The 15,920-nt window shown below is 37.7% G+C and overlaps 1 protein-coding gene across 2 annotated transcripts in view; it reads right to left on the bottom strand.

Moving 5' to 3' along the window:
* Positions 1 to 9,690: 9,690 nt before the first annotated feature.
* LOC117408936 (NACHT and WD repeat domain-containing protein 2-like) overlaps positions 9,691 to 15,920 on the bottom strand; it is a 40,603-nt gene continuing 34,373 nt past the window's right edge. For both annotated transcript variants that reach the window (XM_034014408.3, XM_059006484.1), the window contains one exon: positions 9,691 to 15,228. In XM_034014408.3, coding sequence (XP_033870299.2) covers positions 11,293 to 15,228 — 3,936 coding nt within the window. In that variant the 3' untranslated portion in view covers positions 9,691 to 11,292. The remainder of the gene's footprint in view (positions 15,229 to 15,920) is intronic.

Here is a 15,920-nt window from a genome sequence, read left to right on the forward strand (position 1 = left end):
TTCCTAGAGTGCATCCCTGTCACAAAGGATCAGGGACAAATTTAATTTGAAATTTCTGATGAGGGGTTACATAAAATCTGTGTGTCAATGTGGTGGGTTATGGGAGGAAGTGATGTGACACAGAAGTGATGGAGACAGGAAGCACGTAGTTAGGGTTGGATTTTTATTTATAACTCCCACAAGAAAAAAAAAACACAAAGTCCAGAGCAGAGGGTTCCAACACAATTGCAGCACAAGAAACTGCCTCTGTTACCAGCTATGGTAAGCAGAGGCTTGAAATGAAAAACAAATAGTCCAAACAAAAGAGAAACACTGCCACAGGGTTTTCCAATGATCCACACCACAGCAGGTGGCTCGGGCTCCCTCTTCAAAACAACAGGACAAGTAATTCCTGCAGCTTCCCAGGATCTCAGGGAAAGTCCGGACTCGAAGGCAGCCGGTCTGGGAATCCTCAGTCTGAATATACGCAAAACAAACAAAAGAACAAAACTCACAGAGCTCACGCAGCACAACTGTCTCAGTCCAGGATAGGGAGACCAAATGGCAGAACCCCACAGCCTAAATAGTGCCGAGCCCTGCCCCTACAATCAGTGCACTGCCCCACCTCAGCCAAACGTCGAGTGCAGCACAGCTGATTGCAATAATGGGGCTCAACCATGAGGTCCTGCCCCAAGTTAAGATGGCCGCCCCCACTGTGGCTTCTGCCCCAACCATGACTCAGCCATTCTCCTGTGTCTCGGTCCTTCCTGCACAGCGCTGCCAGTAGTCGGGAGGTCAAATTACAAGAGGGACTCCTTTCACTCCTGTCACAGTCAATTTGAAATTAATCAATTGGTGTGCCAAGTTCTTGTATCATGTAAAGAAGTTATCCCAGTTGAGGGTGACACCACACTTACTAAGTTCTCTGTCCCAAATAATAGCCACCGAGAGTCGTCTGGAATTATGGGAAGTGTAACAATTGTAAAGAGAAGAAACCCTTTGTGGCAAACGATGAGACAAATAGTTGAACTATGGGGTGGCATCCCAGGAGGCAACATAAGCGCTGAGGGATGAGCGTAGTCTTAGAAAGAAAGAAAACCCCTGTTAGTGAATATCTTGGAATGTGCATCAACCTTTACTATCAAAAATATCGTTCAAAATATAAACACCTGTTGTAGACCAAGGTGTGTATGAGAAAGGCTGAGAGCCCGTCAACAGAAAGGAATTATTCAAAATGGGCAAAAGCTTGTAAAATTTAAGAGAAATGTAAAAAAAAAAAACCTATTCACTTTCTTCCATACATCCATTGCATTCACTATAGTCGGACCCGTTCGAAGAGGGGAAGGGAAGATCTTGTAGTCTGATTGGCGTAGCTATCGCCTCTTCCATTGATCTCCATGCACAAGGGGTCTCAGGGTTCATCCAGATTCATCTCAATTGGAAAGCCCAGTACTAAAATGTAAAATTTGGAAGGGCTAAACCTCCAAGTATTTTGGAGTGCTACAGTGTTGCTAATCTAATTCTTGAGTGCTAACGGTGAACGTCACATGGACTGTTGCACATTGCTAAATAACAGTCCTGTCCTCCTTTGTTTATCTATGGAAGGAAAGCGATTAATAGAGCAATGGACAGTTTGATTTGCAGCTAACGACAATAAAAGAGAGACACTGTTGGTGCCTGTGTGCACGCAGAATGGTTGTTTATTATGTTAGTACTATGTGTATTTATTTGTTGGTGAACACATACTTACTGTTTAGGAACATTGACAATTGTCATTGTATCCAAAGTTAACACTGGACGAGAGCATGTGAGCGGAGTGGAGTGCTCATAAACGTCGCTGCTCGCTCTCTTCCTCTTTTGAAACCGCTCGCTCCAAGGCTTTTATTTCCTCAGTCCGCTCAGGTGCTTCTAATTCTGCAGTCAGCTCCGCTCCCGCTGCTAGTGTAAATCGCTTTCAAAATGTAGAGATGTGTGAACCGGTTCCTTTGAAATCGGGTATCCGGTTCCTGCTTTGGTACCAACGAACCGGATACAAATATCAGGGATCTGTCAAAAGTATAAAAGTATATTTGATAACTATAATTGACACGTTCACAAAAAAAAAAAAAAAAAAAAAAAAGGTGTGCAAAATATTTACTACAACAGTAACAGGGTTGTTTCATTTTTTTTTTTAATCTTATTTATTTCCCTGGAGAATAATTCAATCTCACTTTTACATGAAGTGATGAAAATGCTTTGGGTAAAGTGAATTTTCTGCACCTCGATCATTCGCAAGACAACCCCAAGCCGAACACGACACGATTTCATCTATCTAAAAAAGTAATTTAACCCCAAGCCGATGGAGTCGTATTTCGGCTTGGGATCCTAACACACTCTGACCCTTTTGCACATACCACGTGGTTAAGATTTTTTTAATTGTATAAGCTTTGTGAAATTTGCAATTAACATGAGGCTTTTAACCAGAGGCTTTTCATGCTGACACTCTGCTCAGGCACTTTACCCACTCCACTCCACTCCACTCCACTCCACTCCACTCCACTCCACTCCACTCCACTCCACTCCACGCTCCTAGCACAAGCTACCTGTGTGTGTGGTGTAGGTGCGAGCCAAGGGAAAATAAAAAATACTGATGCAACATATGTAAAGTGACTTTTGCTGTTTTTATCTGACTGCCTGAAGAAAGTCTGTGATAAAGAATAAAGATGGAATTGTATTAATGAAACGAAAACGTCTTGATTGAACTTTATCCGGTAATCTGGTGGTAGCAGCTTGCACAAGAGGGAACCCCATGTCATACTGTGATGGGGTACTCCCCGCCCCTGTGCATATTATGTATTATTTTGTAATACATAAATATCTGTATATAAAATGGGTGCATGGTCAGAAATTTATTGCGGTGTGAGTAATATGAAGTATACTTGGAAGATAAAAATGTAGTCAGTTCTGGAAAACGTTTTATGTCTGTGTGAGAAGAAAGAGTAATGTTTAACTTTGGGGTTCTCCAATTGCCATGAATCACAAATATTTAAGTCATGTGTACAGTTCTGGAAGTGTTTGGTGGCTGGAGAGTTAACAGCAGTGATGGGTGACAAGTCCATTTTAGAATCAAAGGGCAAATTAAAATCCCCTCCAATTATCAAAGGAATATCTAACACAGCAAATAATCTGAGCCTAATATTATAAAAAAAATAAGTGTCAAATACATTGGGAGCATAGAGAGAAGATAAACAGAGCTTGTACCCATTTAACATAATAACAGAGAAGCAAAATCTACCCTCCGCATCATTACCCTGGTTAATAATTATTTTATACAGGTCCTTCTGTAAGTTTGATTTAAATGACTTTGTTAATGATATAATGAATATAAAATGGGATAGGTTTAAACTAATTCCTGATTTAAAATCTGCCTGGTCTTTTTTTTATTCAGAATTTACAGTGCTATGTAACAAACATGCCCCGTTTAAGAAAATGCGAGTTAAATCAAATCAGGTATTTTGGACGCCTTTGTAAACAAGCTATTTATAGCTCATATGGCTTTTCCAGTACAAATTAGAAAGAAAAAAAAAATAGAAAATAATATTCATATTGAGCTTCCTATTCACCAGAATTAAAACCCTCTTAGTTTTATTTGAAGCGGACGAGTGTGCGATAATTCTATAACGTTTGTTTTGAATTCTACAATTCTACATAATACATGCCTAAAAGTAGCTAACAAAATAATTCCATAAATATTACCTGCAATCTGTTTCACTTCCTAGGTCATTTTACCTCAGCAGTGTTGGTGTTCAAAGCAAAGTCAAAGTCAACACGTCTGATGAAATCCGTCTCCTCCAATGCTTGAACATGATGCAGCTTCTATGGAAGCATCCTCTGAGCTGAACGAAGAGCCTTATGAACAGTTGAATTGGGTAAATCAGGCGGCAGGTGACAACACGTGCACTTGTGCCTGGTTGTTCTGCTACGGCACGGCTGATCTAAGCCACATCTTCGGTTGGTGTCTGTGGTCTGCCGCTACGAGGCTTATCACAAGTGCAACCTGTTTCCTCTAATTGTTTAAGTTGTGAACAGCAGCTCTTCAACATGGCCTGTTGTGGATGTTATGCACTCTGCGGTATTCCCTGAGAGCTGCCTCAGCATTGAACATAAGAACATAAGAAAGTTTACAAACGAGAGGAGGCCATTCAGCCCATCTTGCTCGTTTGGTTGTTAGTAGCTTATTCTCATCAAGCAGCTTCTTGAAGGATCCCAGGGTGTCAGCTTCAACAACATTACTGGGGAGTTGGTTCCAGACCCTCACAATTCTGTGTAAAAAAAGTGCCTCCTATCTTCTGTTCTGATTGCCCCTTTATCTGATCTCCATTTGTGACCCCTGGTCCTTGTTTCTTTTTTCAGGTCAAAAAAGTCCCCAGGGTCGACATTGTCTATACCTTTAAGGATTTTGAATGTTTGAATCAGATCGCCGCATAGTCTTCTTTGTTCAAGACTGAATAGATTCAATTCTTTTAGCCTGTCTGCATACGACATGCCTTTTAAACCCGGGATAATTCTGGTTGCTCTTCTTTGCACTCTTTCTAGAGCAGCAATATCCTTTTGTAAGCACTCTTTCTAGAGCAGCAATATCCTTTTTCTACAGCAAAAAAGGTGAACTGGTCACCTTTTTTGCTGTAAAAAAAGGTGACCAGTTCACCTTTCTGCACACTTGTCAGCTTAATGTTGCTTGACTGAGCTGCCTTGTGACAGCACTATTTATACCCACAGTACTGTAGAATGGAAATACACAGCAGTAACCAGTGGCGTCCCCTAGTGACAAAAATTAATAACTGTGGCATTTGCGTCCACATGGTTTGCTTAACAACGTATGCAATTTCACCTTCCTATGCCCTCCCGTTTGAGATATGGTGTGTTGATGTGGTAAACTTACTTTCTAGTCACTCTGTATATTATAATTAAATAACCCAGCTGCTGAAAAGAAGAGTGAACAACACCTGCATCCAAGTATCTGCCAAACAAGTGACATGTTAGCACAGCTACTGTACGGGGAAATTAGAGATGTTATTGACATTCTTGTTTCAAAGCTTTTCATATAATTGAATTATCATATGAACCAACAATGTGGTTTTGCCAGGTGTTCTGTTTATTGTTTTTCATATATGATCAGGAGGTAGAGGTGGAGGCAGGATGTGTGAGGGGTTTGACCTGTAATGCAAGGAAACAAGGTACGATACTTGATACTTGTCTGTCAAATCTGAGTTGTGTCACTTGAAAGCCTTTGCAGTTTAGTGATTCAAAAGGACACCACTTTGTCCAGCTAAAAACAATTACATCCTTGCATTGCTAACCCGATCAACAGACTAAACTGACACTTGTGAGCATGTGAGATGCATCCGAGACTGCAGGCCTGACATCTTTATACTTGTTGAGCTCAAGCATGCAATGTATACAGCCTGGAACACGCTGGGTCTTCTTCATATCCAAGAGGAATAAGCACACCGAAGATTGAGTGTTTGTGTGACTTTTAAAAGCTGGTGTCTTCATTGCTCTGTCACAGTCATTCATGTGAATTAAATGAGTCTATTTACCTGCACTTTAAAATGTATTTTCTTACCTCTTATTAACTTGTTAACATTAAGACTGCCTTCCTTTTTATTGTGATGAAAATGCATTTGAAATGAATTGGACAAATACTCTCCAAAGAATGCAACAACAAAAAAACACATTTTGTTCAAAAGTAACAATAATTATGTTGGTCAGAGTTTCAGGGTTTTACCAAAAAGCGCCCCTTCTAAAAGTTTCCCATAGTAACAGCATGGCAAAGTGTAATAAAGCACAGTGAAAGCAGAGTTAAGCATTGTAAAGTGTGGCAGGTGTACAAAGTATGCAGTAAAGGGGCTTACTGCGTGCAAAACACATTACCGCTGTTTAGTGAATGCCTTAGATAGTTACAAAGGAATAGAAGAGATCCTTTTAGATGGCTGCACTCTGACTGGTAAGTTATCATGTATACTGTGAAATCAATTGCTATCAGTATTGATGATTAACTCATTTGATAAAAATTTAAGTTTGAAAAAATATCTGAAATGTAAACTTGTGTTGACTATATAGAAAACATGGCCCACAATTAAACTCAGGTTACTCTAAAAATAAACTTTAAAAAACAGAGGAGAACTCTTGACTATTTTATTAATTTAAAATGATTCATACAAACAATGCATACACACAAGTTTATATTGCTTCTGACATAATTTTGGAATAACTCTAATTATACAACTCTGTAACAAAATTCAATTTTAAATACAACATTTATGAAAATATAAATCTCTAACCAGGTTAGTACTGTAACTCCCAACAATACAAAGAATACCATAAAAACATTCCGTATCAGTATATATTCTATCAATTGCAAACATGTTAGTTATTAAAAGTCATTCAAGTTAGATAACATACCATATACTGTATATTGGCTTTAATAGATCAAAACATTCAAATGTACTTGTTCACTTTAAAACTAGCATTTAAATAGAGACTCGACAAGTTTTAGAACAAAAATGAAAACTGTCAAAACAGCATGTTGTCCTTTCAGAATCACATACAGTTGTTGTCAAAAGTTTACATACCCCAATGGAAATTTATAATTTCTAGAAATTCCTCGTAAAGAAAGAATTTTAGGAAAAATCTTTTGTAGCAAAAAAAAAAAATTATTATTATAGTCATTTTTTTGCAAATCTTCAAAAAGGATACAAGACGATTTCCAAGCATTTGAGTATCACAATTTCAACTATTGTTTCTATTATCAAGAAGTATAAGACTCATGGCACTGTCACAACGCTCCCTCGGTCTGGAATAAAGAACCAAGAACAAGTAGAAGAATTGTGAGGAAGGTTAATAACAATCCGAGATTGACTGCCAAAGATATTCAAAGTGAATTGGCTGCAAGTAGGACTGGGGTTTCCATATCAATCATAGGTCGAGTATTGCACGGTGAAGGTCTCAATGGTCGCAGGCCAAGGAAAAAGCCACTTAGGAAAACATCATAAGGACAATCGTTTAAAGTTTGCAAAATGGCATTTGAATGATGGATATGAGTTCTGGTCAAAGGTTTTGTGGAGTGATGAAACAAAAATCGAGTCACGCTGATAGTAGTTACGTTTGAAGAAAGTCTGGTGAGGCGTACAAAGAAAAGAACACCATACCTACTGTCAAGCATGGAGGTGGTACTATCCTTCTATGGGGCTGTTTTTCTTTTAATGGCACAGGAAATTTAATTCCAATACATGGTAAAATGGATTCCATAGCATACCAAAAGATATTGGCCAATCATCTGAAACCCTCCACTACAAAACTTGTTTTAAAGCGCAACTGGACATTCCAACACGACAACGATCCAAAGCACACATCAAAATCTACTTCAGAATGGTTAAAGAAGAATAATGAAGAATGGTCAGAAATCACTAAAGAATCATGCCAAAAGCTCACTGACAAATATCCTAATCGTTTAAAAGAGGTTATTATTGCTAAAGGTGCCTCAACTAGCTGTTAATTTCATTTTCTTTGTCAGGGTATGAATATTTTTGAATTAGCATTTTTGGAGTTTTGCAAAAAAAAAAAAATGCTGAAATAAATAATTGTAGACATCTACTTCTTGCAACATTTTTTCCTCATCCACAAAAGCAAAGCTTTTGCTACAAAAGATTTTTCCTAATTATTTGTTTTCGAGAAATTTCTAGAAATTATACATTTATTTCCATTGGGGTATGTAGATTACAACTGTATATATATATATATATATATATATATATATATATATATATATATATATATATATATACATCCACATCTGTAACAACAATCAAAAATACTATGGTGTATACACCAACCATATGAAAAATATGCAGACAAAAAAATATATAATTGATGACCTTTGGCAAGTATTTTTAAGTGTCTGGTAAAATAAAAAAGTAAATGATATGAATGATAGGCTCAATATTATTGTACTGCTACAGGAAATCAATGGTTAGTCTCAGATAATTGATTGAATACAGACCTACACGGCCCCCCTGCACTGCAGAAGTGTTAATACTAAGGCAGCCCAGTTCGTGTACATTCCTGCCAATCTTTTTTGCATTCTAAATCGGAAAACCAGAAAACGACTTGTTTTTCTATTTCGGTTTTTCATAAAAACAAAAATCGACCCGTTTTTCATTTTAAAATACAAAAACTGATTCATGCTTGTTTTCCCATTTTTCATGTATTCGAAATGGAATAATCTGTAATGCAAAAATAAATAATAGACTGTAGGGATGAAAAATGAAATCAATCTCCAAGAGTCGGTGATAAAGAAGGTAGTCTTCATTCAAGCAGATATCTGGAGAGACAGCACTTCACATCTGTTAATGCTTCTCTAACAGGTACACACTTAAACAATGATAGCTAAATATACTAACGTATCGGAAGAGGGACAGACCTATTCAACCAAACATGCCAGCCCCCTTTAGTGATCCTATGGCAAGCTCTGTAAGATGCTAACATGTCCTCTCTCCCTGAGGTTTGCAGCTCTTACAAAAGAAGGAACTGCGATACAGTGCGAAACTGTAAACAGAATTCACCCCCACCCTTCACCATATTCTGTTATAAAAGAACCCCCCACTGCAGCATGAAAACACTCCACAACATTTAATATCTTAAAAATTATTTAGCTCCTTCAAGACCTTTAAAAAAAAAGGTCAGACATGGCCAGCTCTCTGTGTACCGCTGTTATGATGATGCAATAATTTCGTGCCTGTGCTTATTATCGTGGAAGTGTTCTGTCTGTTTACCAACATTATTTATTTATTAATTAATTAATTTAGCAGTTGTTACAAAGTACTGTATTACAATACAGCAGTAGGTCTACGTTAAGTTAATATAATAATCATCCTTGTATCACTCAGGTACAGTGCATTATAATAATACTAAAAATAAATCCAGGTACGGTTCTTAATATTTATATCCGGCTTTATAAATTAACTTTATAAACTTAACTGGATTATATTATCATAGCACATTTTTTCCAGGGCGCTCACGTATGTTTAGAGCTCCCCTTTCACGGGTACCCAATTTGTTTCACTTGGGGGGTGCATCCATAGATATAGTACTTTTTTTTTTTTTAAATGGTCTATTATTTATTTTTGTATTACAGATTATTCCATTTCGAATACTTTGTACAAAAAGCAAAATGAAAAATAGGAAAACAAGCCTGAATCAGATTTTGTATTTTAAACTCAGAAATTGGAAAATGAAAAACAGGTCAATTTTTGTTTTTATGAAAAACCGAAATAGAAAAACAAGTCATTTTCTGGTTTTTGGATTTCCGATTTAGAATGCAAAAACGATTGGCTGGAATGTACACGTACCCAGCACTTTAGTCTTATTTATAAAAACAAAACTAAATATAGTTATTTATTTGATAAAATAGATACATCACAATTTGGAATTAACATTAATACAGTATGTTATTTTTAAATGTATTATATGCTTTGAAAGTTATAAATTAATATTAAAACATTTTTAAATCTGACAAATCAATGATGGATAAAACATATTTCCAAAGTATTTTAGTTTTTATTTTTTTGAATTTTTTATTTACTTTAAAGCATAAACAGTATATATATATATATATATATATATATATATATATATATATATATATATATATATATATATATATATAATTGAAATCATTTCTTTTGTAAACAATACTATTTTTCAGTGTTAATTATATTTATTTTTTAGATGGTATGATTAACACGTTTCTTGTGTGGGCATCACTTTCATGCTACATCAGCAACCTCGAATTCAAGCTATCAGCTGAAACTAACTCTACCAGAAGCATCATTTTCTGAATCATGCTATTCTAAGATACATGTGTTCTTGAACTATATGCAGTATCATGTTTTTCTTCTTGAAGAAAGGCAAGGGGTTAGTTATGTGCTGGGTAGCTGTAAGGGTATGTATGGCCCTCTAAGCAAGGCAAAGGCAACGTATTAAGCTGTATTACTATATAAAGAATAAATATAATTGAATAAACACCACCAGACTTGGAATTATATACAGAACCATACTACATCATAAAGGAGAAAGTGAGCTAAAAGTGAAGACAGCAATTGAATTTTTTAAAAGTATACAGTAGTATTGTACTTCAATGTACTGTATCAAAGTACTGCATCACAAAAAATTGACTCAAGTCAAGCCACTGTATAACCAATACATTGCAGCTTTTGACAAGCTGAAGTTTTTACTAAGTTACTGGTTCAATATTTTGTTATTCAGTTCAGTAACTATATTCTTCTTATATGCACTATAAAACTAAATGTTTAAGAATTAAAAAATACATCTTAAACAACAGATTTTACACACCTCTTTGTTTATTGTAACGGTTTAAGTATATTGCACAAAAAGCACAACATTAACAGTACAATGTTAAGAATATAAATACAAAATGTGTTTAAAATCTGTTGCATATGATTTATGCTTAGTTCTTAAACATTTGGTTCAAGCTTTTTCAAACCATTTGAAATTTTCAGGCAATTAACTTGCTATCTGCATACGAAAGCCACATTAAAAACTGCTTTTTATTTTAGTTTTATTTCAAATTGAAAAATAATATGATGTTGTAATGTTGATACATGATGTATATGTTTTATTTGCTGATGTAAATTCAGAAACATTATGATGAATGAAAAGATCATGGTTTTAATCGGGATAATTCCGGTGAATAATGGTTTTGTTATAATGTGCTTGTATTAGAACAATTACACTTTTAGAAAAAAATATAACATAGTCATAAATGGCTGAAATGGTAACTGTTCATTTATAATACTTTTTGTTAGAATGATCATACCACTGCCATCAGCAGAAAAAGCACTTCATGGTATTCTGTTATATTGAGGTTGATTAACCAAAACAATACACATTTGGTATCAAACAGCCATTAAGTATATAGTAAAGCTGGCTATTGCTACACTTATTAAGGATTATTCAACCATGGGCCCTATTCGCAAGGCTTTAACTGATGAGTTATTGAAAGAATGTTTTGTATACAGTTTGATATTCTGGATGATTATCAATGTTAAAATAGGGCCCCATGTGTCTTATTGTAAGAATCTTTATTTCAGCAAGATGTTTTAACTAGTGTCTACCTCAGAACACTGTGGTTGTTTAGCTGCTGCTGTGCATACAGTATTTGTTTTTTAAACAGTCCTCAGATCACTTTGATCAACATTATTTCAAAATGGGTATCTGCACTGTACTCCTCTGTGTTTTATTACATTTGTAAACTCAGTTCTCAGATAGGAAGTCCTGGCTTTTGCAGTCGATAGCGGAGCTCACCCGGTCGGAGCAATAGTTCTGTTTTTTTGTTGGGGTGGTGTCTGCCTCACCGGAGTCTGACACATTTATGGGACTGTCTCTTGAAAAAACCTCAGTAGATTCCCTCCAAACACAATCTGCTAGTGTCTTAAAAGGAAAAGTTCCACACTTGGGTCGCACTTTTTGGGATGCGTTGTTGACAATCTGACGGCTATTTGAAGTAGCGATGTTGATCTTTAAGGCTGCATCAACTCGATCCACGACCGTGTAGGTGCCAAGGCTTCCATCCTCAAATCCCACTATGATATTCAAATGTCTCTGAGACAGACCAAGGAAGGTCGGAGTTTTGTAAAGTGAACAAGAACCAATGCTCTTGCCATCAGCCAGTCTCATTACAATCAGACTGGAGGCTGCAACACTGTCATCATCATCATCTCCATTCTGAAAGCAAATGTACACCAGGTAGCGACCGTCCCGAGACAGCCTCTGGCGCCAGATGACACCAGAGGCATGGACAATTCTGAGCTTCCCGCTGTGTAAATCCAGAACATTTATATTCTCATCCCCTCGGGACACAATTCCCAGCTTTCCATTGGGGGAAATTTGAAAGTCTTCCAGAGTTTTCAGAAAATTGGTAGGAAGTTGTACTCGCCTGCAGATGGACTCTTCTGCCACACTCCAGATGTAAACAGTTTCTGTGGACGTAATAAAAACTACATAATCAGGGCAATCAGGTATGAGTTTAAAATTGACAATGGAGGTGCCATCATCGCAGCAAAACTTCTTTGTTACACTTCCTGACCACAAGCTCACAGCTAAGAGTTTGTTCTTTGTCATGCCAACCAGGAATGTATTTGCAGTTGTGATGAATGCATTCTGTAATGCTACAAGTATGTTGCATACTTTGTGGCCTGTGGCTAATCTCCACACTCTAGATGCATTTTGCTCACAAAGCGAGACAACAAATTGATCATTGTGGGTAATCAGAAGCTGGGATATTTTCTGTCCATTAATACGGAAAATGTTTTCACCGGTAGCAGTGTGCCAAACATACTGGCTACATTTGTCATCTGATGTGACCATTAGATCACCCGATGATGTCAGTACACAGTTTTCCACAATCCCCTCATGCTTGAACACAGTTTCAATGAAACCTGTGCTAAAGTTCCACTTATGAACTGCTTCAGACCCATCAAGTGTATACATCAGTTCACCTCTACCAGGTAACAACAGGCTTTGGATTGGCTTTCCAGTTTTGTCTATGTTTGACATGGCTGTAATGATATCTACGTCCCAAATTGAAACTACGCCACTGGTGGTAAGGGACAACAGCAAGTTGTGATGATTAGATTTAACTAACTTAACAATGTATCCTGATATGTCTTCTAAGCTTGCCATACACTGACCACTGTCTCTCCGCCACACAAAGATGGATGAGGAATTTTCCATGGAAGCAACAATACACTCTGCAGTTTTGGACAGGACTGCAGAAACAAAACGCTCATTCCGTTTTGCCTTAAACTTCTCTGCCATTTTCCACAAGCCAGTGTCTAAAACCTCAATGCTTTTTGCCTTGCATATGAGAATTGCACTTTGGTCTTCAGACAGCTCAATACTGACCACTTCATTGTCTTCTCCACTGCAGTCGAAGTCCTCAATTATCCGGGGGTTTGTAACTTCTTCGGTGTTCCAAACTGAGAGATTTCCTTCATTATCAATCATCACCATTTCTTGAAGTGTATCGAGAATAAGAATGGATTTCACAAATCCTCCAGAAAATTCAGATGTCACTGTGGAAAGCTTTTCCCCACTCCCTAAATTAAATATAGTTGTGGTATTGAGGTATTGCCCACAGAATGCATATACTCCATCCGGAGAACACTGAACACAAGTGACTTCATACCAACAGTGAAACTGGTATAAGGGCCATCCAAAGAGCAGATCTATTACATTGACATCTTTGCTCGCTTCCAGCCATGCAAGAGCATGATTGCTAGATAATGTGAAACCATTTATAAATGTGACCGCTCCACCAGCTCCACAATGTTTTGAACCTTTGATTTCAACTTCAGACAAAAGACAGGACTTATGGTTATCATATACGAGCAGTGTGTTTTTAGTTGTAGCCACAACAAGGTATTTCTCATCCGAAGTAAGTTTTATCCCAAGGACAACAGCATGAGCCGTGTCAATCTGCCTTAGAAGCTGACGAGTCTCGACATCCCAGGTGCTGATAGATCCATTTTCCAAAGCAGCAATGACAATACCAGGGCTGAAGGTTGGGAGAACCTCAACAATCTGCATGTAACTTGAACACAGAGGAAGACGCTCTGGACTGTAGGTGACATCCATGGATGAATGCAAAGGAACAATAGAGCAATATTTGGGACCATCTTTGTCACACTCTAGCAGGAGGTGTCTAAGCTTTGGCAAGGAAGTAACAACTGGCAAAAGTCTCTGTTGCAACTCAGCAGAAAGGGAACTTGGGTTCTTCATCACCTTTAACCTTATACTGCGAAGAGTACTTGCAAGAAACTTGAGCTCCTTCTCTTGTGAATAATTGTAAGCAAGGTCGATGTCTGAGAGTGCTTTGTCAAATTGACCTATTTTTATCATTGTGTAGAGCCAGCTGAAATTCATAATGACACCAAACATCAGGTCTTCTGTCCGCCCACTCCTTGTCAGGTGATGTAAGAGCTCTGTCATCTTACGGTGATTGACAAAGAAGATGTCAGGTTCTAGTGAATTACACTGAAACACCCATGGCTGCTCTGGTGTCTGTCTATCAAAGGAAGACTGCTCCACACTTGGTTTTTCACAATGTTTGAGGTTCATTTGATTCTTGTCGAGGGAGCCAAAATTATTACTTTCACAGTTGAATATTTTTCTTCTTCCTCCTGACCAAACACCTAGAAAATACTCAGCCAAGAGACTGTGCATTTGATGTACATCCTCTTCATTGCTGAGGTAAAGTTTCTGGGCAATCAGCTGGAGATGCCTGTTGGCCCACACAAGCAAAGTCACATTCCTCACTTGTCTTTCCACAAGGTAACCATTCAAATCTTCCTTCAGTTTTGCTATGAGAATGTATGAGATCCGTAATGGGTTTTGCAGGTTGGTGCTGACTATGATTTCACTGAGAACACTATTGTCAAGTGAAAGTATGTCTTCCAGCTCCATTTCACTTAGACCGGTTTTGGCCATTGAAATGTAGCCAAGTGCTCTTAGCACAAACCTGGAACCAAGTTTGTTCTCAAGAGACCAAAATAGCTTCTCTATGCTTTCGTGTACAGTTACACAAAGCGATGAATCGTCAACATCTTTGTGCGATCTCCAATGCATGACCTCTCGAAAGATCAAATTTACAAACATAGGCAAAGTGCACTTTGCCAGCGCCTCGTTTACATAGATTTGCTGCCCTGAGGTGACTTTACGTTTCACTTTTAACAGTTGGTGTTTCAGTATCTGGCTGCACATTTTTCTGTCACGCTGCGTCAGCTCAACATAATTGTCTTCGTCATGAATAAGGCACCTCATTTTCTGTAGAATCCCATGTTTGTTTGGTAGTGTTGAGACAACAATCCTTACAGACCGTGGAAGGTGGATGGGAAGCCACCACAGTTTGCGTGCTTCGTCGCTGTCTGAAAGCTGTTCTACAGCATCCAATATAATTATCAAGGGTCTATGGTATGAAGACTCATTCATCAGGTTTACAAGCAGCTCCTTCAGATCGTGGATCTTATGTGGGTTACTATGTACAAGGCATCTGTAGTTGATTGCTATTTGTTCACAGATGCTTTGCAGTAGACTTCTAAGTTCTGCACCAACTTCAGTGGATCCCAAAAATCTTACAATTACTACTGGATCCGTGTCTGGTCCCATTTCTTTCTGAAGCCATGCATAAGCCTGAAAGAAGAAATATGGAAGTAAATTGTTAAATATATGGTATGGTATGATGTAAGTTCTTACATTTGGGACACATATTATAAATGCATTATACTGTATGTAGATATGAAAAGAAACAAATCATTAAATACTGTATATACCGCTACCAATGTTTTAACCCTTAGTGGTCCATTTATTCAGCGCGTCTCTGGCGCGCCAGGTCCAATTTATTTTCACACTCGCAGTTTATTTTAGACTCGCTGTTTAAAAGTTTTTTTTTTCACAGTAAAACAGGTTTAAAAGGCACTGCACATCAACAGGACACTCAGTACTGCATCTCCAGCCCCGCCCCACCCCTTGTTCGCTGTATTTTTTACATTCCTTTACATAGTAGTGCATACCGATAAATCATCTCCTGATCACTCGTTTTATCACCAAACTCCTCAATAATGCGATCCAAGTCATTATTTAATTACTATAACAGCTAAAAAAAGCTCTGCAAATGTCTGTGATATTCTTTGAGCGCTGGATGCAGAAGCAGCTATCTTGTTTGTTTATGTCCGTGTTATCTATGTGGTGTCGGGGCTATCTGTATTCATGAGATGCGCCCCCCTTTTTTTTCCGGCTTCTCTCAGCTCCTATCAGTCTCACTCGGCCACTGAATCGTTTTCTCTGCTTTTTCCAGAGAAAAAACGACTAGAGACCTGTTTTTT

The sequence above is a fragment of the Acipenser ruthenus genome, chromosome 2, assembly GCF_902713425.1.
Source record: "Acipenser ruthenus chromosome 2, fAciRut3.2 maternal haplotype, whole genome shotgun sequence".
Lineage (NCBI taxonomy): Eukaryota > Metazoa > Chordata > Actinopteri > Acipenseriformes > Acipenseridae > Acipenser > Acipenser ruthenus.